The 27,032-nt window shown below is 47.2% G+C and overlaps 2 protein-coding genes across 4 annotated transcripts in view; both read right to left on the minus strand.

Annotated features, from left to right (window-relative positions):
- The window catches only part of c17h15orf61 (chromosome 17 C15orf61 homolog), a 333,965-nt gene that overhangs the window by 39,913 nt on the left and 267,020 nt on the right, over window positions 1–27,032 (minus strand). The gene's annotated exons all lie outside the window — the stretch shown is intronic.
- The window catches only part of iqch (IQ motif containing H), a 182,352-nt gene that overhangs the window by 25,955 nt on the left and 129,365 nt on the right, over window positions 1–27,032 (minus strand). For all 3 annotated transcript variants that reach the window (XM_070858531.1, XM_070858532.1, XM_070858530.1), the window contains one exon: window positions 13,948–14,234. In XM_070858531.1, the coding sequence (XP_070714632.1) occupies window positions 13,948–14,234 (287 nt within the window). The remainder of the gene's footprint in view (window positions 1–13,947; window positions 14,235–27,032) is intronic.

Genomic DNA, 27,032 nt, shown 5'->3' on the forward strand with positions numbered 1-27,032 from the left:
TCATCTGCTGAGAATCCATGCCATTGATACCTCTAGACTTGACTGTTCCAATGCTCTCCTGGCCGGCCTCCCTTCTTCCGTCCTACATAAACTTGAGGCCATCCAAAACTCTGCTGCACATCCCCCCCTGTGCTCGCTGACCTACATTGGCTCTGTCATGTATGTAACCACAATGTAACACCACTTTATTACTGTATACACTCAACCTAGATGCACACCTTGACCACAAGGGGTGAACTTGTGGGAGACACTCCTTAGCTGATCACCCAGGTATAAAAAGGGAAGTCCCACGCAGGGTTATCATCTTTGGAGTCCTGTGAATAAAGAGTTGTCACAGAGTGACCTTGTCTCCAGAATGTGCCTCGTGTGGTTTCATACTGTAGAGTAAGGACTTTACATTGGCGACGAGGAACGGTACTGTGATGGGGAAGACTGGGACGATTTTGTCGAGAGGCTTCAGCAGAGCTTCGTTACGAAAGAATGGCTGGGGATGCAGCGGCCGACAAGCGAAGGGCTCATCTTTTGACCAGCTGCGGACCAAAGACTTACGCGCTCATGAAGGACTTACTAGCACCCGAAAAGCCGGCGGACAAAACCTTTGAAGAACTTAGCAAATTGATCGGAGAGCACATCAAACCGGTGAGTAGCATACATATGGGCCGATACAGATTCTACAACCACCGACGGCGTGAAGGACAGAGCATACCGGACTTCGTAACAGACCTCCGGCGTTTGGCCAGCCTCTGTAAGTTCACAGATGCCTGCAGGGGGGAGATGCTAAGGAACTTCTTTATCGAGGGCATCGGTCATGCGGGAATTTTCCGCAAATTAATTGAGATCAAAGGATTTGACCTTGGAAGCGGCGACGTTGATAGCTCAAACTTTCATGGCGGGGGAGGAAGAGACGAAAATAATATACCCGCGCAATTCTGCCTCTAACGCGGCGATGGATCAGGGAGTTACAGCACCATCAATGTGACTCAGAGCCTCGCAGGCAAGCAGGGGCAGTCCGACACTCCCCAGGCAGCAATAGACCCCAGAGTCGGACTCTGAATTCAGCGACTGGGCGAGCCCCATCGTTCCCGTCCTAAAAGCGGATGGCTCTATCAGGATCTGTGGCGACGACAAGGCCACCATCAATCGGATGTCCCTACAAGATCAATACCCGCTCCTGAGAGTGGAGGACCTCTTCGCCACGCTGGCAGGCGGCAAGCTGTTCACCAAGTTGGACCTCACTTCAGCCTATATGACCCAGGAACTGACCAATGAATCTAAACTATTGACCACCATCACCACGCACAGGAGACTGTTCACTTATAACAGGTGCCCGTTTGGCATTCGATCAGCGGCCGGGATTTTTCAACGAAATATGGAAAGCCTGTTTAAATCCATTCCTGGAACGATCGTATTCCAGGACGACATCCTCATCACGAGTCGAGACACCGAGGAACACCTCCACAACCTGGAGGAGGTGCTACGCCGACTGGACCGGGTAGGCCTGAGACTCAAGAAGTCTAAATGTGTGTTCTTAGCTCCTGAGGTTGAGTTTCTTGGCAGGAAGGTTGCTGCAGATGGGATTCGGCAGGCAATTCGACGAGCACCCAGGCCCTGCAACACATCGGAGTTGCGTTCATTCCTAGGATTGTTGAACTATTTTGGGAACTTTCTGCCGAACTTGAGCACGTTGTTAGAGCCACTACACGTGCTCCTGCATAAGGGTTGCGATTCGTTTTGGGGGGGATTGTCAGGAACGGGCTTTTGATCGGGCGCGAAACCTACTTTGTTCAAACAAGTTGTTGACCCTGTACGATCCCTGTAAAAAATTGGTTCTGACATGTGATGCATCGTCCTATGGGGTTGGGTGCGTGTTGCAGCAGGGCAATGCTGAGGGTCAACTACAACCTGTGGCTTATGCATCCAGGTCACTCTCTCAAGCGGAACGGGGATATGGGATGATTGAGAAGGAAGCACTTGCATGTGTCTATGGTGTAAAAAAAAATGCATCAGTACCTCTTTGGTAGGAAGTTTGAATTAGAGACGGACCACAAGCCATTAACATCCCTGTTGTCAGACAGCAAGGCTGTCAATGCCAATGCATCAGCTTGCATACAGCGATGGGCTCTCACGCCGGCGGCTTATGACTACTCCATCCGGCACCGGCCCGGCACTGAAAATTGCACTGGTGCGCTCAGCAGACTTCCACTGGCCACCACTGAGGGGGCAGCGGAGCAAAGTGCTGAGATGGTCATAGCTGTCGATGCCTTTGACAGCGCAGGCTCACCCATCACAGCCCGCCAGATCAAAATCTGGACAAACAGAGGTCCCCTCCTATCCCTGATTAAGAAATGTGTCCTGACTGGGGATTGGGTGCCCGCACACGGAGCATACCCTGAGGAGGTCAGACCGTTCCACAGACGGATGGATGAGCTCTCCATCCAAGCCGACTGCCTACTATGGGGCAGCCGGGTAGTTATGCCCCAGAAGGGCAGGGAGGCATTCATCAGGGAACTCCATAGCGAGCACCCAGGCATTATGCTGATGAAGGCCATTGCCCGGTCACACGTTTGGTGGTCTGGAATTGATTCAGACCTGGAACACTGTGTTCGCAGGTGCACGACATGTGCCCAGCTGGGTAATGCCCCCAGGGAGGCCCCGCTCAGCCCGTGGCCCTGGCCCACCAGGCCATGGTCATGCATTCATGTTGACTACGCGGGCCCGTTCAAGAGAAAGATGTTCCTTATTGTGGTAGATGCGTACTTGAAATGGATCGAGTGCATCATTCTGAATTCATGCACATCATCCACCACCGTGGAAAGCCTACGTGCGATCTTTGCAACCCATGGCTTGCCAGACATCCTGGTTAGTGATAATGGCCCATGTTTCACAAGCTACGAATTCCGGGAGTTTATGTCGGGCAATGGCATCAATCACGTCAGGACTGCGCCATTCAAGCAGGCCTCCAATGGCCAGGCGGAACGTGCGGTCCAAATCATTAAGCAAGGTATGCTCAGGATTCAAGGACCCTCCCTACAATGCTGCCTATCGTGTCTCCTGCTGGCTTATAGATCCCGACCGCACTCGCTCACGGGGGTCCCGCCCGCAGAGCTACTAATGAAACGGACACTCAAAACTCGGTTGTCCCTCATTCACCCAGTCCTGACCGACATAGTTGAGGACATGCGCAAGTCACAAAACGAGTACTATGACTGTAATTCGAGGGGGAGATGCATAGAAATAAATGATCCTATATTCGTCCTCAATCACGCCATGGGGCCCAAATGGCTTGAGGGTACTGTAATTGACAGAGGGGAATAGGGTCATCGTGGTAAAACTCAACAATGGTCAGATATGTCGTAAGCATCTGGACCAAGTAAAAAAAAGGTTCAGCATCGACATGGAGGAACCTGAAGAAGACCATGAGATGGAGCTCACACCACAGCCAGTGAACGAACAACAAGAGCAATCAGAAGAATGCATAGTCCCTGCGGTCAGCCCGGAATCACCATAGGTGACAGACACTCACGTCAGTGTCCAACAATCAGAGCCCCAACTGCAGTGCTCCACGAAGGAGCGTAGACCACCTGAAAGATGAAACCTATGATCCCAATAAGATTTTGGTGGGGGTGAAGGTGATGTCATGTTTGTAACTATAATGTAACACCACTGTTTTACTGTATACACTCAACTTAGATGCACATCTTGACCACAGGGGGTGAACTTGTGGGAGATACTCTTTACCTGATCACTCAGGTATATAAAGGGAGGTCCCACGCAGAGTCATCTTCTTTGGAGTCCTGTGAATAAAGAATTAAGGTCACAGAGTGACCTTGTCTCCAGAATGTGCCTCGTGTAGTTTCATACTGTAGAGTAAGGACTTTACAGGCTCCTGGTCCGTCAATGCCTCAATCTTAAAATTCTCATCCTTGTTTTCAAGTCCCTCCATGGTCTCACCTCTCCCTATCTCTGTAACCTCCTCCAGCCCTGCAAGCCAAGCTTGCTGTGTTCCTCCAATTCTGGCCTCTTGCACTCAACCACTGGTGGCCGTGCCTAGGCCCCAAGCTCTGGAATTCCCTCCCTAAATCTCTCCGACTCTCTCTCCTCCTTTAAGACGCTCCTTAAAACCTAACCCTTGAACCAAACTTTTGGTCATTTGTCCTATTACCTCCTTATGTGCTCGGTGTCCAATTTTGTTTGATTACGCTCCTGTGAAGCGCCCTGGGACGTTTCACTACATTAAAGGCGCTATATAAATGCAAGTTGTTGATGGTGTTTTTTCTGTATGCATTTCTTGCTTTCTTCTTTATGTTAAAGGTGCTTTATAAATGCAAGTTATTGTTAGGTGGTTTTAATAATCGATGGCGATAATAAAATAACTCATCTGGGCTCAGATTGCTTCAACTAATTTCACTTAGAAACCTCGAATTGTCACTCAGCTGAAACAAGACTGATTGCACCATTTCCTGCTCTAACTCATTCTTTCCCATGAGATCAAAACTATGGAATTCTGTCAGCTTGCTCTTCCTCCTCCAAGTTAGGGTATTTAAAACTAACCACCATTATTTGATCTCTCCTGCTCTTTTCAACCTTGGTGGTGTCCTGTACTGCAGACCTTGAGCCTTTACCAAGGCTTTCCTGAAACCACTCTTCGTATATCTATCCTGCGAAGAGTTTTGAAAACCTAACTGCACCGTATGTCAGAAAATCTTTCGTGATTATTCCAAGGGGACATTTTTCACAATTTCAACCTTGGAGAATATAAAACTACATCTGGCTTTGAATTGCTGTATTTCTGCTTTTTCAAGTATTTTTGTGTGTGTCTATTCTATGTGCTCCAAGGTAAAGAATGGGGAAGGATACAATTCTGCACCTTTTATCTCTTGACCATATTAACTACTCCTCAGTTAAGCTAAAGTTTGGGTTAAAGCAAATGGAATTTCCCCATGCTGTATCTCACATGAACTAAGCCCATTACAGCACAATTATATTTTAATTGCGCGAACAGTATTTTTTCATTTAATGCTTTCTCACTTATACCTCTCTCTATTCTCTCTATTCTATCCATACCGTTTCCTACGTTGCAACAGTAACTACACTCCAAAAGTACTTCATTGGCTGTAAAGCGCTTTGAGACGTCCGGTGGCCGTGAAAGGCGCTATATAAATCCAAGTCTTTCTTTCTTTATGGCTCAGGTGTATACCATTGTGGTCACTTGCCAGCACTAATTTTGATGAAATTCTTTGCTACCCTCAGTCTTCCCTGCTTCTTACAAGTTACAGGGTTTAAAAAACTTGATTTTACCGCTGGGTGGGCAGGGGGAGGGGGTGAGTACGAAACCCTCTTACTGGGGAATATTTGGGACCCGGGCTATTATAACTCCCGGGCCTCATTAACCTGTCGCCGGTTCGGAACGGACCGGAAGTGGCTGCCAGTCCCTGGAAAATGATGCGGCCAAGGTAGGTGTGGGGAAGGAGGTTCTGGGTGTGTCTCGTGGGAGGAGTCCTGGGCAGGGGAGGCGAATTTCCTTGTGCGGCCCAGATGAAAGATTGTAATCAAGCAACAGAATGAAACAGAGAAAGAGGGTTTTCCAACTAGATTTGGGAAACTGTTTTTAAAGTCATTAAACTTGTCCCTTTCATTATAACACATTTTTGTATGAGTTTAGGTGCTTTGATGTCACTGTTTGGCTAAATCTTACCGTGGGCATTTGTTGATTAGAAGCTTGGACTTGAGTTTGTTATTGTTACAATGCTGCTATCCTACTGTGTGTGAGGCCTTCCCTGTACTTTTCTTTGTTTATTTGTATGTCTACTTTAGTTATATCCTTGCATGTTATAGTTATCATAAAATTCATAAATTCCAAAACTAATAACTTTCATTTATATAGCACCTTTAAAGCAGTAAAACGTCCCAAGGCGCTTCACAGAAGTGTTATCAGAAATAAATTTTGACCCTGAGCCACATAAGGAGATATTAGGGAAGATGACCAAAAGCTTGGACAAAGAGGTACGTTATAAGGGGCGTCTTAAAGGAGGAGAATGAGGCGGAGAGGCTTAGGGAGGGAATTTCAGAGTTTAGGGCCCAGGTCGCTGAAGGCACGGCTGCCAATGTTGGAATGAATAAAATCGGGGATGCACAAAACTAAAGAGCTTTTGTAAAATATAAATGAGCTGGCTGGTAGAATTGTTCAGTACTGATCCTCACCCATTGTCTCATTCCAGTCAGAAACTTTCCATATTTGTGCGATTATTTTTTTTCCCCTTCGTTCAACAATAAAGAACACCTGAAACAAAATGCAATTCAACAAAGTAACTTCAAGCAGATCTCGACACAGGTGAAAACATCAAGTCGCAGTGAGTCCTCTCAAACTGCCTCACGCTGCAAGCTCAGCTCTGGAACCAGACCCGTGCAGGTCAATCTTACTGATAAAAAAAACCCATCCCAAGCACGCACTTCTTTCTCCTCTGCTTTTCCGAAGGTGCTGTCGCTGGGGTATCTCTCCTTGAGCACCACCCGCCCTCCAGTATTCCTAATCCACTAGCCCACACAATAAGAGCTGGCTGGATATGCAACTGTGGGGGAGGGGAAAGGGGCGGGTGAGTCACAGGTAAACCCAATTGTGGAGGGCATTGCAACTTAACCTGACCCTCAGTCAATGCCCAATGTAGATGCACTTTCCGGCAGAGTGCACCGGATAGCGATCAGGAACATTGGTTGTATCTCCCCCCGCTCTCTCTGTAATGTATGCACCTGTGAGTATGCTCACAGGTTTGTTGCATTGTGAGTGGCTTCGCCAGTCACGTGATGTTTACAAGACTCAATAAAACCCCAGCCAGTTGGGTTCAGGGGATCCACGATGAGGCAGCCTAGTGGATGAAATGCTAATGTGTGGTGTGATTGTTAAACCTTTGTTAATAAACCAACTGGTTCTCAATAGCAATGTGTTGCTATGAAATTTTAAGCAAAGAACCCATGAAGCAAATACATTACACCCTCCACAATTGTTCCATCTGAAACCAACAGAAGCCTCTTTACAGCAGCCTTGACAGAGGAACATAGGAATTGCTAGATGCATAAGGACCAAGGTCCATCCAGTTCGACTTCTACCATCACCATGAGACAGCGACAATGGAGTTGATAACTAACAACGGCAATCAATCTGTATCAATTAGTCAACAGACCCAGACATGAGTCAAGGAAGACACCAGTCGATTATTCCAAATAACTCAGCAGAGGCTGGGAATCGAAGCATGGACCTACTCCCAAGTTTGGTTAGCAGTTGTGCAAAAAGAAAACTGGAAGTTTAAAAAAAAATTATTCTTGAGATATGGATAACACTGGCAAGGCCACATTTATTGGCCAGAGATGGTGACGGGGAGATGAGCAGATTGCTGGGCAACTTCACACCAATTCCCTTCTCTGCTACTTTAAAGCAAGTGTCAACCTGTTCAGGTTGTGGGTTCAAGTCCCACTCTCGAGACTTGAGCACAAAAATCCAGGCTTATACTCCCAGTGCAGTGTTGAGGGAGCGCCCCACTGTCGGAGGTGCCGTCTTTCGAATGAGACGTTAAACCGAGGCACCATCTTCCCTCTCAGGTGGACGTCAAAGATCCTTTGGCATTACTTCGAAGAAGAGCAGGGGAATTATCCCCGGTGTCCTGGGGCCAATATTTATCCCTCAATCAACATAACAAAAAGATTATATGGTCATTACCACATTGCTGTTTAAGGGAGCTTGCTATGCACAAATTGGCTGCCGTGTTTCCTACATTACAACAGTGACTACACTTCAAAAGTACTTCGTTGGCTGTAAAGCGCTTTGGCACGTTCTGAAGTCATGACAGGCGTTATAGAAACGCAAGTCTTTTTCTTTTTCATTTTAAAACAACAGAGAAGAAATTGGGACAAGTGCATTAAGTTTTGATTAGCTAATAGTTACGATTGTAATTTCTATGCAATGTCGTGATTGAGGATGGACACAGTGCTGGTTTCAAGGCTTTTGATTTATTCAGGCTCACTTGTAACTTTTGAAATGAGAAACCGAGGTGAAGAGTCAAAACCCACAGTCACTGAGACTGAAAAGAATAAAGCAGCGAGGATGGGTCCCGCTCATCGCTGTGTGTTTGATCGGCGATGTTTTTCCTCATCACAAGCAAATGTGGTAAAAAATAAAATGTTTATGATTTCACAAGAAATATCAACCAGAGGAAATCTTCCAGCGTTTTCTTATAATGTTAGACCATCAGCCTCAGAGATAAGGTAAATCAGGAGCTGGTGATTAGGTGATACCATGTTTGAGGTTTGAAACTCTGAAGTTTGCAGAAGGAAGGTGTAAAGTATGCCCCTGTGAGTATGCTCACAGGTTTGTAGAGCTGTTGTGCAGCCCCTCTTCCATTATTTGAGGGGGCTGCTCCTCGATTTCTGGCTGCACTTCAGTCCCATGCTCCTGATCTTTGGGCAGCCGGTGCGGAGGGGAGCGGGCAGGTCTGAAGGCCTCCTCATGGGTCTGCTCCTGGGCCTGGCCAAGGTGGCCATTAACAGATCCAGGCAGCGGGCGGTCGAGGGAGTCATTCAGCTGATTGCCTGTCTCTCTTCCGCGGCTACGTTCGCGCCAGGGTATCCCTGGAGATGAAGCACACAGTGTCCACCAGTACGCTCGCGGACTTACATGAGAGGTGGGCGTCATCAGAGGGACTGGAGTGCATCATCACCCCCGGCAACCACATTTTAATTTGATTTATTCGGTTTGCTAGTTGTTGTGCCCCTTTAACAAGGGGGCACTTGGTTAATTGTATGTTTAAAACAGTTGCAGAGCTGTTGCATTGTGAGTGACTTAGTCAAGTCACAATAAAACCACAGTCAGTTGGGTCTTGGTCATCCACGATGAGGTATGCAGTTGTGAGCCTAGTGGATGAACTGGTAATGTGATTGTTAAACCTTTGTAATTAACCATCTAGTTCTTAATAGCGATGTGTTGCTATGAATTCTTAAGCAAAGAATCCATGGAGCAAATACGTTACAAGAGGGTAGACTTGAGGGAGGTGAGGGGCTCCAAAGTTTTGAGAACAAGATAAAATAGGAGACGGTTCAATAAGTTCCAACTTGAACACAGCGAGGATGTGGGAATGAGGAGGGGCGCATAGTGAGGAGTTTCGGGGGGGGAGGGGGGAATAAGAGTGGATCACTGACTATAGCGATATCGATAAAGCAGAGACAAGAAAGGCTGTGTTGCTTTACATTATTCGTTATTTCTGCTTGGCCTGAAGGCAAAAAAAAAGCTATGAGTATTAGTATAACATTTATGAAAAATGGGGAAAGGGATTTTTTTTAAAGATTTGTGTAGAAGTGTGAAAATGTCTAATTTTCCAGACCAATGCCACAAAGACTGTTCGATGAAAGCGCCCATATAGACTGCCACCTACTGGCAAAGCTTCAAAACATACAAGAGCAGAAAATTCACTAGATCCCAGAATTCCTTTTGCATGTATGCATTTAGGTTATATTGTCTCAGAATCATTAAAACATTACTTTAGAAAAGAATATGTGAAACCATTTATGTTTTCAATTACCATATTCTAGTTACTGTATAATTATATTTAATTACATTATGAATTCTCTGTACTTGTGTTCTGCAGCGCTGTGTAGAGAATGCAGCATGCACAGACCCGAGAGCGCATCACACACATAACCACAACGTGGGCCATGCTTTTCCTCGTGTTACGGAGCAGCATCAGTTATGTCCCACATCCTCCCAACTAGGAAGAAATCTTAAAATAATTCAATGGCCCAGTCGCCTGTCTAGCACAAGTGAATTTGTGACAGATAGCTACATTCTATGGTTGAGCAAAACACAACAGTGCTTCAGAGAAGTTATTTCACATTCCAATCAGCACATATTGCATTTAGTCACAATTACTGCCTATGGCAGCTGAGGGGCTAGCTTCTATTAGGGATCGGGGTTGGGGGGGGGAACCCAAGCTGATTGAAGCATTTGGCTATCACCAGATTATTTGCTTCCTTTTTCTGGCGCAAAACCTCAGGCGCTATTAACACCCTAGTGATGCAGGCTCCATAGTTCAGCAGGTATCACAGCCATAGGAGGCAGCTTTAGCGCTTGCGTAGTCTAGCCATGGGTTTACATTGTTAAAATGCTCAGTGCGAAGCATATCTGAGGTTTAAAGCATTTTGTAAGACTCCCTGAGCATTTGACCATCATCTAAATTCAACATGTAAGAGTTTAAATCGTGTTTCTGTTTATACTAAGAAATCTGGGTGAAGGGCCAAGGCTTACAGTGCAGGATACCATCAAGGATGGAATCAATTGGAGGGAAGATGAGATAAATCAGGTAGTAGTGATCTGGGGATGCCAAACTTGACTTTTAAAAGGGTATAGGTTGTAGGAGGAAGGGCAGACTGAGGGAGATTATAAAGCATTATAAATTATTTACAACATGGAAACAGGCCATTCGGCCCAACAGGTCCCTGCCGGTGTTTATGCTCCACACGAGCCTCCTCCCACTCCTCTTCATCTAACCCCATCAACATATCCTTCTGTTCCAGTGCAGTGCTGAGGGAGTGCTGCACTGTCGGAGGTGCAGTGTTTCGGATGAGACATTAAACCCAGGCCCCATCTGCCCTTTCAGGCGGACGTAAAAGATCCCATGGCACTATTTCAAAGAATAGCAGGGGAGTTATCCCCGGTGTCCTGAGGCCAATATTTATCCCTCAATCGACATAACAAAAACAGATTATCTGGTCATTATCACATTGCTGTTTGTGGGAGCTTGCTGTGCACAAATTGGCTGCCACGTTTCCCACATTACAACAGTGACGACACTCCAAAAGTACTTCATTGGCTGTAAAGTGCTTTGAGACGTCCGGTGGTCATGAAAGGCTCTATAGAAATGCAAGTCTTTCTTTTTCCTTTCTCCCTCATGTGGTTATCTAACTTCCCCTTCAACCTATGCTATCCGCCTCAACTACTCCCTGTGGCAGCGAGTTCCACATTCTCACCACTCTATGGGTAAAGAAGTTTCTTCTGAATTCCCTAATGGATGTATTAGTGATTAGTTTTGAGGTCCTATTGTGTGGTTACACTGAACCTTCATGTCCAAAGTTGGCCTCTCAGCATATTCAAACCGAATTATAAATTCCCAGCCGGTGACCTAGTAAACAAAACCCATCCTGGGATTGGCTGGTGACAATCCACACAGACCAACAAGGCTGGAGACTGAATTAGGTCCAGTTCCCTTGGGATAATTCTTAACACTGCGCCTGGGTGATAATGGTGGAGTGGATCGGCCGCCCTTTATAGAACCCACCCAATATTCATTCCCTTGTTTGGAGGCAGGGGGTTGGGTGATTTTCCCCGTTCAGTTACCGCCGGCTGCTGAAGTTGAAATGATCCCCTTGTTGCAATCGCTAATTGCTTTCCCTGTACCATAACAATTTGCATTTATATAGCGCTTTTAATGTAGTAAAACATCTCAGGGCACTTCAGAGGAGCGTTATCAAACAACAAATTGACACCAAGCCACATGAGGAGATATCAGGACAGGTGACCAAAAATTTAGTCAAAGAGGTAGGTTTTAAGGAGCACCTTAGAGGCGGAGAGATTTAAGGAGGGAATTCCAGCACCTAGCGCCCAGGCAGCTGAAGGCATGGCCGCCAATCGTGGAGCGATTAAAAGGGGTGCGCAAGAGGCCAAAATTGGAAGAGCCCATTATAGCACCTCAATTGCTGTCTCAGCCAACAGCATGTAATGCAGCACTGGAATCACATTTGGAACCTTCTGATTTGTATGGTTACCGGTCCCTTTACCCATCATTGGGGAGAGGGGGGGCTCTGCAAACATCTTCAGATTATAGAGTAGAGCGTTGGATCGGTGACATTCACGGCTGCATGGTTCCTACCTTCCTGTCTGCTCTGCTGTTATGCAGGTGTTACCCATTTAAAGTTGATTAAGCTCTACCCTCAATAAATGAAATCATGACTATTAACCGTCCTGGAGAGTGCAGTCACGCTCACTATCTACCCGGGAGCAGCTCAAACAGTCAACAGCAAAAACCCTCCCTGTAGATTGCTAAGATTATGGGGCCGAACTTGGTGAACGCCAAGTTCCACCCAAGAGGCCACCGAGAGACTGGCAGGCAGTTTGGGTGGGAAATTGATGAAAAATAATTTAAAAGTTGGGTCGGCGGCAAACGAATGATGTACGCCATCAAACTGGGCGGGAGCTCCCAATCTCAGCAGCAAAGGCTCTTGCCACCGAGGATGGAGTTGGGCCCATGAGGGTCGACGACGTTCAAATAAAAATGATTGGAAGAAAAAAATTACCCGGAAGACCTTCAGGGTAACCTATTAAGGTAAGTCGCTGTGAAAAATGTTTTATTAAAAGTACACTAACCTTTTTTTTCAGATGTTTAAACTGACCTTGGGGGATTAGACCAGCCTCCTGGTGGCGGTTCTGCCCCCTGCTCGGACCGACTGCCGCCTGCACCAATCTGACATCTTGGCGGGCGAAAGGTCACTTGCGCCACTTGGCCGCCCGCTGACGTCAGCCCAAGTGCAAACTGGCACTGGGCGCAACCCCAAGAGGTATGACGGCAGATCCCGGTGGCAGTGGGCGGTAAGGCCATCAATTTTGGCCCCTATAGTGACATAGCAGAGTGCGATTTGAAGTCTTTATTCTTTGGGTTCAGATTCTAGCTGCAAACAGCTTTTCTTCTCATGGTTTATGTTATCAATCAACTCCTTCAACTGGGCACCTTTTCCCCTCCCTACCCCAAACTAAACGCAGCAGCTCTGCACCAACAGCTGACTGAGGTCAGTTAGTTCAGCTGGAGCATGCCACTGAAGCTTCCAGCCCGAGCCGACAGCTTTGCGGTGGGCGACTGGGTGACGTCATCAGGACCCAGGTCGCCATTTGGAGCGTGTCCACGAACATCGGCGGGCCCTGGTACAGCGGAGGAGCGCGAAGGTCGTGGCGGGGCGAAAGAATGATGAGGGATCGTGGTGATCTTGGCGGAGGAGCGCCAAGAGTTCGTGGCAGAGGAGCGGCAAGAGTTCGTGGCAGAGGAGCGGCAAGAGTGGAGGAGGTGCGGCGAATGAGGGTACAGGGCCTAGAAGAGCCAAGGGCCCAGGGGCAGTATGGGCCAGCCCACACTGCGATATGTGTGCGCACTAGGTCCGTGCAGCAGAGCAGGTCTCCAGTCGCCCTGGTTAACCCTTGCCACTGGATAAAGGCCGAGCTCTGTCAAGCCCGTGTGGTGGCTAATGTGCACTAACGGTCACCACACATTAAAAAAATCCACGCACAAGCATCTTCCACCCTTCAATTGAAGTTCAGGACTGGAACATCGGGTCCTTCATTGAAACATCTGTGAACTCATGTGGAAGCAAGTCATCCTCGTTTGAGGGACCGTCTATGTATGTATGTAGATCAGCATCAAACCAGGGAAAAACTTTGTAATCGTTCTCACTTATCCATCACTCTCTATTTAATTGGAACAAATTGTATTTTTGGGTGGGGGGGGGGGGGGGGGGAATAGTAAGCTATTTTGCATTCAGTTAAACTGTTCTTCTGCATCAAGAGCCACTATAATAATTATAGACCTATTACAATGAATCTTTACATGGGTATTGAGCTAACTTATCGCAGTCCAATATAAACGTAGGTAGAGGGGCTCTAATAAAACACAATTTAATTAATTAAAATAATACTTATGATATGATATTAATGTACATCCCCACATGGCAAAAGCCAGCCCTTTGAGTTTGCAATTAGTTCACTGACCCAAGAAGATGGATTAGCTCATTTGGTGAATTTTATAGCTGATATGTTCGCAAAGCTTCACATTATTTTTTGTAATCTCTTTTTTATCGTCACTCGGGGACTTGGATCTTTATTAGTCAGTCTGATATATGAACCTCAATTTGTGTCCACCTCACCTGCTGCTCCATTGTACTTGGATGTATGAAGGTCACTAGGTCAATTGAGAAGAAACCGATCACTCCTCTGGCTCTACAGGCCTCAGCAATCTTTACACACACCAAGTGCAGAGTGTTCGGATCCACGGAGCACTGTGGCACGGTGCTGCCCCAACATTCCAGCGGGCTCTTCGAATGGATCTGGTCCCCGCAAGAAACCATCGACACCTCCCCGGTTGGCTCTATGAGCATGTCCACGGTGAGGTTGGTGACGCTGTCTGAAGGAGGGTACGCCTCCATCACACCACCTAGGGGAAGAGGTGGAAGACTGTCAGCTCCTGACGGAACAGGAATGGCTCACACCGAGCATTTCTGATCATCCACTCAACAGGTATTAAAGGTACTTAGAGTTCGTAGAGGCAAGTGATCGGGGGCCTGGGAGAGGCGAGAGTTCGGGGCTCAGAAGAGGTGGGAGCCCAGGGGCGGCACGGGCCAGCCCACACTGCGATATGTGTGCGCGCTTGGTCTGTGCAGCAGAGCAGGTCGCCAGTTGTCTTGGGTTATCCTTGCCACTGGACCAAGACCTAGCTCTGTCGAGCCCATGTGGTGGCTGGTGTGCAACGGCCACCAAACGTTAAAAAATCCACACACAGGCATCTTCCACCGTTCAAAATGTAGTTCAGGATCTGGAATATTAGGTCCTTCTTTGAAACACCTGTGAACTCATCCCTTTTTGGCGTGAAAGCAAGTCATCCTCGTTTCGAGGGACTGCCTATGATGATGATTAAAGCCAATCAAATGTTACAAGCTTACAAAAGTATTATGTAGTTCGCACATCTATCCCTTCAGAAATAAAATTCTAAGGGGCCGAAATTCATTATGGCCGTTTTTGAGGCGGTGTTACCGCCCGAGTGCTGACTTTAGCACCGGACGTTAGGCGCAGCCTCAAAGGCCTGAATTCAGTTTTATTACCAAAGATGAGAGAGCAGCGCTAAAAAGTGGCGATGCACGCTCGCCCTGGGGCGGGAGCTCAGGAAGCCAGCTGAATTTCCCCACGGGAGGCTGCCGCCACGCTAGAAAAAAAACGTGAAGAAAAAAAAAATAACTAAAACTTCGCCGATCCGCACACACACACTTCCCCATTCTTTAAAAACGAGTGAAAACATGCAGAAATAAAGATTCCGCCCGAGATCTGCTCTTTTACAACCACTTTTTTCAGGCTGTACTGCCGCCGGCCGGTACGGCAGCTGTACAAAGCAAATGTTGCGACAGAGGCGTCAAAGAGGCATTGTACGCTGGATGGCCTCACCATGCAAGTGGAGATAGCTTGCGCAGCGTTGCCTCTTGGCACTTCTGCCAAAGAGCCGACTGAATTTAAGACGAGGCGTTGACGCCGCTTACCGTCGAAGGTAGGCCTTTGCCGCCCATTAGCCGCCTAGCACTGGTGCTAACCGGCAGCGTTATAAAGCGAATTTCGGCCCCTAAATATTCCACAGAATGTCCCACAAAAATGTTTTTATTCCTCATTAAAGTGTTTGTGATTATAAACAGTTTAAGACATTTCCCTTTTATAAAATTGCCTGCTACAAATATTAGCACGTGTTATATTTCCACTTTTGCTATAGTCCAGTGATATATAGCACCATTCTGCTCGAGAATTTGAAGGAGGTTTCAGCACATAAGAGACCTAGTGCAGATTAGGTCACACGATTGGTTTGGATGAAGCCCATTGGATCTCACCATGCCAGAACACCGACCCTACCATCTACCCATTACAGCAACTGACTGTTTCTTCAATTAGTCCAGCATCCGAGCATCAACCACACTAGATGTCAGCCCAGAAATCACACACTGGTTATTATTACGACAAACCATAATTACTAGAGATTTTACACATTGCTTGATTTTACCCATCCTATTTTTGACCCCTTCTCTGCTGCAAGCACCGATTCTTACTGGATTATGGTTACATGGGTGCTGGCACCTCTCCAGTATTTCACCCAGCAGGCCATTTTTCAAATGCAAGCTTTAACAGGAGGTGCTATTCTACCATGGGGGTTACCGTAGCCAAGCCTGATCCTGTCCCCATATGACACGTGCACATTTTTTAGCACGGGTCACTTGACAGTGATCAGGATTGGCATCTCTGGCTGATTTCTTTGTGCCCTAGCTTGGCAATGATCCCAATTAATCGGGAACGGTAGCATAGTGGCTATGTTACTGGACTAGTAATCGTGAGGCCGAAACTAATGATCCGGAGACGTGAGTTAAAATCCCACCAGAGCAGCTGGGGAATTTAAATTCAGTTAATTAAATAAATCTGGAATTAAATAGCTAGTGTCAGTAATGGTGGCCATGTAACTACTGGATTGTCATAAAAACCCACCTGGCTCACTAATGTCCTTCTTTAGCTGGTCTCTTTATCTGTGACTCCAGACCCACAGCAGTGTAGTTGACTCTTAACCGCCCTATTAAATGACCTAGTAAGCCACTCAGCTGTATCAAACCACTCGGAGAACCTTCACCACACGGACTGCAGAGAGCCAAGAAGGCGGCTCACCACCATCTTCACAAGAACAATTAGGAATGGACAACAAATGTTGGCCTTGCCAGCGACATCCAATGAATAAAAAAACAATCGCTGCTGGCATAAGCTAACACAGCACAGAGGACAAGGATCAAACCTGTGGCCTCCCGGCTGCAATGGGCCAGTGTCACACTGAGCACTCAAAACGCACCCGTTTATCTGCTGAATCAAGTGATAAAAAACACAATCGACAAAAATCACAAGAGGAGAATTTTACTTGATTACTAACAGAATCTGAATGATATTGTGTACTTAACTTTATATAACACTAGAGAAAACAGTTAAATATTGCTGTTATTAAAATAACGTATTTTCTTAAATTTTAAGCTGTAATATTGCCATTTTAATAGTTGTTAACAGGCTCTCAGGAACATAATTCTGAATAGAAATTGCACGGCATTAGAATTGAGTTGCTAACTGAGATCAAACTCTGATGAAATTCAATATCCATCATGGAAAAGATGCAGCAAATCTGCACTGGAGAATAGATTACCAGTTTTTAATGTGGTTTTCATCTCTGCGTGTTATCATTTACAAACAAAATGAAAAGCAGTCAAGCAAACACATCCACAATTCACGTTCCGGTATACTTGCTCCAAGCTGAATTAAAGAGTTTCTAAACATGAAAAATATTGGAGCAGCGAGAACACAATGCAACATACAGAAAACATTCCCACTAATGATCAGCAAACACTTTAGATTTGAATTTTTATGTTCCCTCTCTGGATCTTTTCCTCCAATTTTTCAAAATTGGATGTGGCGCTGGTTTTTTTTGTTGCTAAAATGGTGTCGGCAAGTTTCTTTCCATCGTTTAAACAGAGAATAATGGATACCTGGCAGTGAGATAAAGGCTGTAATCGAATCAAGGGACTCCAGATGGTCCATGTATAGAATAGTGGATACCTGGGAGTGATTACGAGGCTGTAATGTAATTGAGGGGTTTAAATGGTTTATTTATGTAGCCTTTTCTCTGGCACTGTGCCATCAGCAGCACCTGTGTGTAACTCCCGCCACTAACTGTACTCCGTAGCGTAAGCAGCGCAAGTTCTGCACTAGGCCCAAATTTGTGCAGAAGATAGTCCACCCCTCCTGGCCGTCTGCCTCAAGACTAGCGGCTTGTTGTAGAGAGAAAGCGAGTGCTTGTAGCTTAGCAGGTGTATGTTCACACAGACGTTTGTAGCTCACCTGGACGTTTCAATACTGTGTGTAGTTCTAATGAATTTATTGCCCATCCCTACTTGCCCAGAGATTAGAGGAAACTGTTCTCCTGTGTTGGTGGATATGAAGGACAGGCTCACAGTAAAAGCATCTGAGGGTTAGTTTCCTTCATAAGAACATAAGAAATAGGAGCAGGAGTAGGTCATTTGGCCCCTCGAGCCTGCACCGCCATTCAATACGATCATGGCTGATCTGATCCTGGACTCAACACCACTTCCCTGCCCGCTCCCCATAAGCCTTGACTCCCTTATCGTTCAAAAATCTGTCTATCTCTACCCTAAATATATTCAATGACCCAGCCTCCACAGCTCTCTGGGGTAGAGAATTCCAAAGATTCACAACGCTCTGAGAGAAGAAATTCCTCCTCATTTCCGTTTTAAATGGGCGGCCCCTTATTCTGAAACTATGCCCCCTAGTTCTAGATTTCCCCCCCCCCCCATGGAACTGATTAGATATAATTAATTATCTGGAAATGGATTTACAGGTTATTGGGAAGGGACAGACTGAGCTGCTCAAATATCCCATGGGATGCGATCTTTCCTGTGTTGTTGCGAGCAGGAAGGATGTAATGTGAGGAACACAGCCGTCCGAGAGATAAACGATACAGGGATGAGGATGGTTGAACATTCTTGGGCTTTGCTTGATTACCTTTAGGGATCAGAGAGCGTTTATACAAAACGAGACAGAATCAAAGAACAGTTACAGCATGGAAGGAGGCCATTCGTCCCGTCGAGCCCGTGCTGGCTCTCTGCAAGAGCACTTCAGCCAGTCCCACCCTCCCACCGCCCCCCGCCCTTTCCCCGGAGCCCTGCAAATTTTTTTCCTTCCGGTACATATCCAACTCCCTTTTGAAAGCCACGATTGAGTCTGCCTCCACCACCCTTTCAGGCCGTGCATTCTGGAATCTAACTACTTGCTGCGTAAAAAAGTTTTTCCTCATGTCGCCTTTGGATCTTCTGCCAATCACCTTAAATCTCTGTCCTCTGGTTCTCGACCCTTCCGCCAATGGGAACAGTTTCTCTCTATCTGTCCAGACCCCTCATGATTTTGAACACCTCGATCAAATCTCCTCTCAACCTGCTCTAAGGAGAACAACCCCAGCTTCTCCAGTCTACCCACGTAACTGCAACCCTTATCCCTGCAACCATTCTTGGAAGTCTTTTCTGCACCCTCTCTAGGCTAGAAATAACTATTTGCAACACAAAAGTTAAGTGTTCATACACTAATATCATAAGCATTAATTTCTGGGCTTTAATGCATGGAGTAGAATCCGCAAAGGATATAGGGGCCGAAACTGCCCGTCACTGGAAACAGGGCACACCTACCCTGTTTCTCGTGTTTTTACCGCCACGGTAGATGCGGTGGCCTCTTGAGCGAAATTCCACTCTTTGGCTTTTTTTCCAGTGGACCGGAAGTCGGTCATAATGGGGGCGGAAGTGGGGCAGTGAGCACTCTAGAGGGGCGGAAGTTGGGGGTGGGCGGAGTGGCCGCTGCTGTCAGTCATCAGTATAGCGCTGATGATGTCATCATGGCACTGCACCATCACGACTCTCCCCTTCACTTAAAGGGGAGAACCTGCGCGATTGTTTTAAGTTCAGTCCACTGGACCACCAGGGAGGGTTTCGGCTGGGCCAGCAGCCTGGCACCCAAAAGGGAATGCGTGCCAGGCTGCCAGCCCAGCCGAACCCGGGGGCATAATTGTCGGACGGCCATGGTGGTCGGCCGACAAAAAAAACATGGCGGCAGCGGCAGTAGGTTCTCCCCTTTAATGGGAGCCGCGCCGCCATTTTAGAAGGACTACAGCCTCACTGCACCGGCAGAAAAAAGCAGCTTTTGGCACCGTGCGGCACGAGGAAGATTTATTTTGGCGGGGGTGGGGGGGGTGAACATCGGCGGTTCGCGCTTTTATGACGCACTTAGGACGGATCGGCAACAGCGGAGCGGTGGGGGGAGTGGTTCACCGCCGGGATACCGCAGGGGTGGAATTTTTAAAATGGCAGGCCATTACACAAAAAATCGCCGCCCATTGCACTCTGAGGTAACTGGCCTCAAGGGAAGGAGCAATGTCGGCCCCAGAGATTGTACACCATCAATGCAAAGGCTGGGCCAAATGCATTTTTTCTGTTCTGTGCTTTACTATGTTTTTGTAACTGTGGTGAGTTTAATTCAATGATTTGGTTGCTTAATCAACCAATCTTTTAAAAACTTAAAAAAATAAAAGGACCTTTCTTTCCGCTATCTTCCAAATCCTGCAGCACAGAGAGCCAGATGCCCCAGCTCCTTAAGGTTTAGTGGGTTCATCCCGAACCCGACAGACCAGCAAGGTCTGAGGTGTGGTCCACAGTCTGTGCTGCGATAGCTGACCTCATCCTGGGCAGAGGCAGAAATCAGCCAGGGTTCGCACTGCTGCTCGCTATCGAGTATCCTTTGCTGGAGGTGCAGGGGCTCGGATGCAATGTCAGGGCAGGACTGGATTCAGTTGTGATGCCCCTGTGCGTGGGGCAGCCTGTTAACACTCACCCTCAAAGCTCACCTGGTGAGATGCGGGAGGGCACCTGATGCCCATTGAGCCATACTCCAGCAAGGAGTTGATGTCTTCAGAAGAATGGGAGCGGGGAGAAATAGGCAAAGAAAATGGTCGCGACTTTGGTTGGATATGAAATTGGTTGGTGTTGACAGCCTCCTGGCGATGCGTGAATGCTTGTTCTAGAAATCTATGGTTCTGGGTTCACTAATTCTGATTAACCTCCAATCTGTTTTAGTGGTTCTCAGATAAAGCATTTCTAAAACATTTCTTCAGTGCAGCATACTGAGGCAGTGCAGCACTGTCGGAGGTACCGTCATTTCGCATGTGACGTTAAACCGAGGACCCGTCTGCCCTCTATGGTGCATGTAAAAGATCCCATGGCACTATATCAAAAAGGAGCAGAGGAGTTCTGGCCAATGTTTATCCCTCAACCAACATCACTAAAACAGATTATCTGGTCATTATCACACTGCTGTTTGTGGGAGCTTGCTGTGCGCAAATTTGCTGCCACGTTTCCTACATTACAACAGTGACTACACTCCAAAAAGTACTTCATTGGCTGTAAAGCACTTTGGGACATTCTGACATTGTGAAAGGCGCTATAGAAATGTAAGTTCCTCCTTTCTTAAAACATTACAGCAGCTGCCCAATGTAATAATTTGAGGTTGAGAAGGAGCTATTTAGCTGTATTCTGATCTCATTGATAGTATTCCAATAGGATTTTATGGACTCTCATGATTTTAACAACTTTTTGTGAAGTTCTGACTCTGTAACACCTACAAAGTTAAAAAGAAAAAATATTCAAAAGTGCATCAAATAGTAAAAAATCCTCTTCGCCAACTCAGGTAAGGTTGCTGAAGTGTGCTATTGTGTTACATCACTCATCTGGATTAAAATAAATATCTGAATGTTGTAGTTATGCTGATTCTTTCCCTCCAATATTAGTTTTTGGACTTAACATCTTATTATATTCGATAATTCCAGTAACAGAGTTAGGGATTAGTGTATACCGCTCCAGTTGTCGGGCAAGCACAGAACATTGTGTGATGGGCCAAATGGCCATCTCCTGTGCTGTCATTTCTGTAATCCAACAATTCTTGCTCCACCATATTTGGATAGGAGCAATGTACCCAATTAAAAGCTGGAATAAGGAGGGTGGACCCATTTTCTTTCTTTGCTGGGATCGCGCTGTGCAATATTCTTAATGAACATTGATTAATTTGTTCCTCTGAAATTCCTCTGTCTGCTGCTTAAATTGTTAAGCCGTTTCAGATAAATGCTTTTGTTAAAATAAGGGCCAAAGGAGTTTCACATAAATGAGTCGACATGTTCAAAGAAACATAGAAATTTACAGCGCAGAACGGGGCCATTTCGACCCATTGTGTCCGCGCCGGCCGACAAAGAGCCACACGGCAGCAGCCCTGAAGGTTACATATAAACCTTTGAACAATGAACAATGGTGGAAAGGTAAAGAGCATCCAACCCAACCAGCCCACCCCACACAACTGTGACACCCCTTACAGTGAAACATTCGAACCTCCACCTCAACCGGCACCATGTGGTCTCCTGGGAGAGGCAAAAACCAGATAAAAACCCAGGCCAATTGAGGAAAAAAAATCTGGGAAAATTCCTCTCCGACCCATGACTAAAACATTTCCAATTCTCTAGTTTTCTGCCTGCTTAAAATGTTCTCTTATTCCTCACTGTACAAAAACTAGTCGGAAATCTCAAAACCATTCTAGGGTGTTTTCCCATACCGCTTGCTGATGCGTTAGTTGCTAAGTGGAACTGAGCCAGAGAAACCAGGAAGGTGCCAGGTTGGATCCCCATTCTGTGCTGCGTTAACTAGGCTCAATCTGCATGATAATAAAGATTCCACAGCTGGTTTCTGTGCTTCTGTGTCAGCCGTGGCTCAGTGGGCAGTGATATGTCCTTACTATACAGTATAAATGCACATGAGGCCCATACTTGAGAGAAGGTCACTCTGTGACCAGTTACCTTTATTATCAAGACCTCAAGTGATGAATGTGGGTGGAGCTTCCCCTTTTATACCTGAAAGTCCAGGTTAGGAGTGTCTCTCACAAGTTCACCCCCTTGTGGTCAATGTTCTCAAGGTGTACAACTTAGGTCAGCTTATACATGGGTTACAATGATAGTTGAATACAAGACATCACCTCCACCCCCCCCCCCAAAGTCTTATTGGGATCACAGGTTAAGTCTCTCTGGTGGTTTACGCTCCCTTGTAGAGCGCCTAAGTTGGGGCTCCAGTTGTTGGGCGCTGGCCTGAGTGTTTGCTGTTTGCGGTGCCTCAGGCCGGTCTGGGCTGCCCACAGTGACTGGGCTCTCCTCCACTTGGTTCCCATGTTCGGTCACCTGTGATGGAGTAAGCTCTACGTCGTGTTCTTCCTCTGCTCCTTCTCTGGGGTTGCTGAACCTCCTTTTAGTTTGATCCACATGTTTGCGGCAGATTTGTCCATTGGTAAGTTTAACTACCAAAACCCTATTCCCTTCTTTGGCAATCACAGTGCCTGCAAGCCATTTGGGCCCTGCAGCATAATTAAGGACAAAAACAGGGTCATTAACATCAATACATCGCGCCCTCGCATTCCTGTCATGGTAGTCACGTTGTGACTGACGCCTGCTCTCAACAATTTCTTTCATAGTGGGGTGTATAAAGGATAATCTGGTTTTGAGCGTCCTTTTCATTAGCAGCTCTGCGTGTGGAACCCCTGTGAGCGAGTGTGGTCGGGATCTATTGGCCAACAGGAGGCGTGACAAGCGGCTTTGTAGGGAACCCCCTTGAATTCTGAGCATCCCCCGTTTGATTATCTGCACTGCTCATTCCGCCTGGCCATTTGAGGCCGGCTTGAACGGTGCCGTTCTGACATGGTTGATTCCATTGCCTGCCATGAAGTCCTGGAATTCAGTGCTTGTGAAGCACGGGCCATTGTCGCTGACCAAGATGTCGGTAGACCATGGACGGTGAACATTGCCCGTAGACTTTCTACCGTGGCAGAGGATGTGCTTGAATTTAAAATGGCACACTCAATCCATTTGGAGTAGGCGTCTACTACAACCAAAAACATTTTTCCCATGAAAGGACCTGCGTAGTCCACATGGATGTGTAACCATAGCTTGGCGGGCCAGGGCCAGGGGCTAAGGGGGGCTTCCCTGGGTGTGTTGCCCAGCTGAGCACACGTGTTGCACCTGCGAACACAAAGTTCCAGGTCTGCATCTATCCCTGGCCACCAAACGTGTAACCTGGCAATTGCCTTCATCATGACAATGCCCGGGTGCTCATTGTGAAGTTCTCTGTTAAACACCTCTCTGCCCATCTGGGGCATGACTACTCGGTTTCCCCATAGTAGGCAATCGGCCTGAATCGAGAGTTCATCCTTGCGCCTCTGAAACGGTTTAAATTCCTCAGGGCATGCCCCGTACGTGGCTGCCCAGTCCCCATTCAGGACACATTTCTTAACTAAAGACAGTAGCAGGTCTTTATTTGTCCAGACTTTAATCTGATGGGCTGTCACAGGTGAGCCTTCGCTTTCGAAAGCTTCAACAGTCATGACCATCTCAGCATCATGCTCAGTTGCCTCCTCAGTGGTGGCTAGTGGGAGCCTGCTGAGTGCATCGGCACAGTTTTCAGTGCCCGATCTGTGCCGAATTCTGTAGTCGTAGGCGGCTAACGTAAGTGCCCACCTCTGTATGCGGGCTGATGCATGGCCTTGTTGTCGCCAAAAGGGACGTTAAGGGTTTATGATCTGTCTCCACATCAAATTTCCTGCCAAACAGGTACTGGTGCATTTTTTTTTACTGCATATACACATGCTAGTGTTTCCTTTTCTACTATCCCGTAGCCCCTTTCAGCCTGGGACAGACTTCTGGAGGCATAAGCTACCGGCTGTAACTGACCATTGGCATTCACATGCTGCAACACACACCCGACCCCACAGGACAACGCATTGCACGTTAAAACAAGTTTATTACATGGGTCATATAACTTTAACAGTTTGTTGGAGCATAACAAAGTTTGTGCTCCATCAAAAGCCCTTTCCTGGCTGTCCCTCCAGACCCAATCGTGACCTTTGCGTAGGAGCATGTGTAGCGGCTCGAACAGCGTGCTCAATTTGGGAAGTGACCAAAATAGTTCAGGAGCCCCAGGAACGAACGCAGCTCCGTTATGTTACTGGGTCTGGGTGCTCTCTGGATCGCTTCCATTTTGGACGCAGTAAGTCTGATCCCGTCTGCTGCTACCCTCCTCCCCAGGGATTCTAACTCTGGAGCTAAGAAGACGCACTTCGCCTTTTTCAGTCGCAGCCCTACCCGGTCCAGTCTGCGTAGCACCTCCTCCAGGTTGTGGAGGTGTTCTTCAGTATCGCGACTTGTGATGAAGATGTAGTCTTGAAAAACTATCGTCCTTGGAATCGACTTGAGGAGGCTTTCCATATTTCGCTGAAAGATCGCGGCAGCCGAACGAATCCCAAACGGACATCTGTTATACTCAAACAACCCCTTGTGTGTCGTAATGGTGGTCAGCTTCTTTGAATCACTCACCAGCTCCTGGGTCAGGTCCAATTTTGAAAAATGTTTGCCACCGGATAGCGTCGCAAAGAGGTCCTCTGCTCTCGGTAGCAGGTACTGGTCTTGGAGTGACACCCGATTGATGGTGACCTTGTAAGCTCCAAATATCCTGACCGACCCATCCGCCTTGAGCACCAGCACGATCGGGCTCGCCCAGTCACTGAATTCGACTGGCGAGATGATGCCTTCCCTCAGCAGGCGGTCCAATTCGCCTTCTATCTTTTCCCACATTACGTATGGCACCGCTCTGGCCTTGTGGTGTACTGGCCTGGCGTCCGGGTTTGTGTGAATCACTACCTTGGTCCCCATGAAAGTGCCGATGCCAGGTTGAAATAATGAGTCAAATTTGTCCAGGACCTGTGAGCATGATATTCGCTCCACAGAAGAAATTGCATTGACATCGCCCCATTTCCAGTTCATGACTGCAAGCCAACTCCTCCCCAGTGCAGGACCGTCCCCCAGGACAATCCAGAGTGGCAACCTGTTCTCCGAATCTTTGTGGGTCACGACTACGGTGGCGCTGCCTAGCACCGGAATGATCTTCTTTGTATATGTCCGTAGCTGTGTGTCAATCAGCAATAATTTTGGCCTCCTGGCCTTGGATACCCACAATCTTTCGAACTGTTTGATACTCATCAGGGACTGGCTGGCCCCCCTGACTAGCTCCATTAATACTGGGATGCCATTGAGGAGCACTTTCATCATTATCGGTGACGTCCTGGTATATGAACTGTATATGTGCTCCACATGAACTTGCTGAACTTCAGCTTCCAGCGATTTCCCCCAGTATTCATTTGACATCGTAGGGCTTACATCGAGCCCGTCCTCCTCGTACATCAACCTGGCTGCAGGCTTCCTGCACATACGCGCCAAGTGACCGCTGACGTTGCAGTTTCTGCAGGTATATTGCTGATACCTGCAATCTCTGGCTGGGTGTTTGCCTCCACACCTCCAGCATGAGCTGGAGGCCCCGTTGTCGGAAACAAAAGGTCTATTGCCAGTCGATAATCTCTGATTATCTCTGTAACTCTCCTTAAGCGCACTATTAACAGGTGTTGATGGCCAAATTACTGGCTGCATTGTCCATTGCGATGGCATGAATCGCCGTTCAGCTAGCCATTGTCTCTGTTGAATTCCCCCTTTGGGTTCGACTACATGCTGGGACATGTCCGATTCCCATTGTCTGCCTAGAGAACTGTGTGCCGCGTTAACAATGTTGACTCCCTGTCCATTTGCTGCATTTAAACCAAGATTTTTGTCATACATCATTCTGGTCTCTTCCTCCCCTGAGATAAATGTCTGGGCTATCAGAGCTGCCGCTTTCATGGTCAAGTCTTTGGTCTCAATCAGTTTCCTGAAAACTCCAGCGTGCCCGATGCCCTCAATAAAAAAGTCTCGCAGCATCTCCACTCTGCATGCATCTGGGAACTTACAAAGGCTCGCCAGTCGGTGGAGATCTGCCATGAAGTCTGGAACGCTTTGCCCTTCTTGCAGCCGGTGCGTGTAAAACTGGTGTCTTGCCATGTGCATGCTGCTCGCCGGTTTAAGGTGTTCCCCGATCAACTTACTGAGCTCTTCGAACGTCTTGTCCACCGGCTTCTCTGGCATTAGAAAGGTCCTTCATCAAGGAGTACGTTCTGGATCCACAAACCGTCAGGAGATGAACCCTGCGTTTGTCGGCCGAATCCTGTCCCAACCATTCCTTAGTGACAAAACTTTGCTGTAGTCTCTCAATAAAGTCGTCCCAATCATCACCAATACAGTACCTCTCTTCTATGCTGCTAGTGGCCATGCTCGCATGGTTTAAATCCCAGTTTCTCGTCGCCAATGATATGTCCTTACTATACAGTATAAATGCACACGAGGCCCATACTTGAGAGAAGGTCACTCTGTGACCAGTTACCTTTATTACCAAGACCTCAAGTGATGAAGATGGGTGGAGCTTCCCCTTTTATACCTGAAAGTCCAGGTTAGGAGTGTCTCCCACAAGTTCACCCCCTTGTGGTCAATGTTCTCAAGGTATACAACTTAGGTCAGCTTATACATGGGTTACAATGATAGTTGAATACATGACAGGCAGCACTCTCGCCTCTGAGTCAGAAGGTTGTGGATTCAAGTCACACTCCAGGGACTTGAGCTGAGGGAGTGCTGCACTGTTGGAGTTGCTGTCTATCGGATAAGACGTTAAAC

This window comes from Pristiophorus japonicus, chromosome 17 (assembly GCF_044704955.1).
Source record: "Pristiophorus japonicus isolate sPriJap1 chromosome 17, sPriJap1.hap1, whole genome shotgun sequence".
NCBI classification, from domain to species: domain Eukaryota; kingdom Metazoa; phylum Chordata; class Chondrichthyes; family Pristiophoridae; genus Pristiophorus; species Pristiophorus japonicus.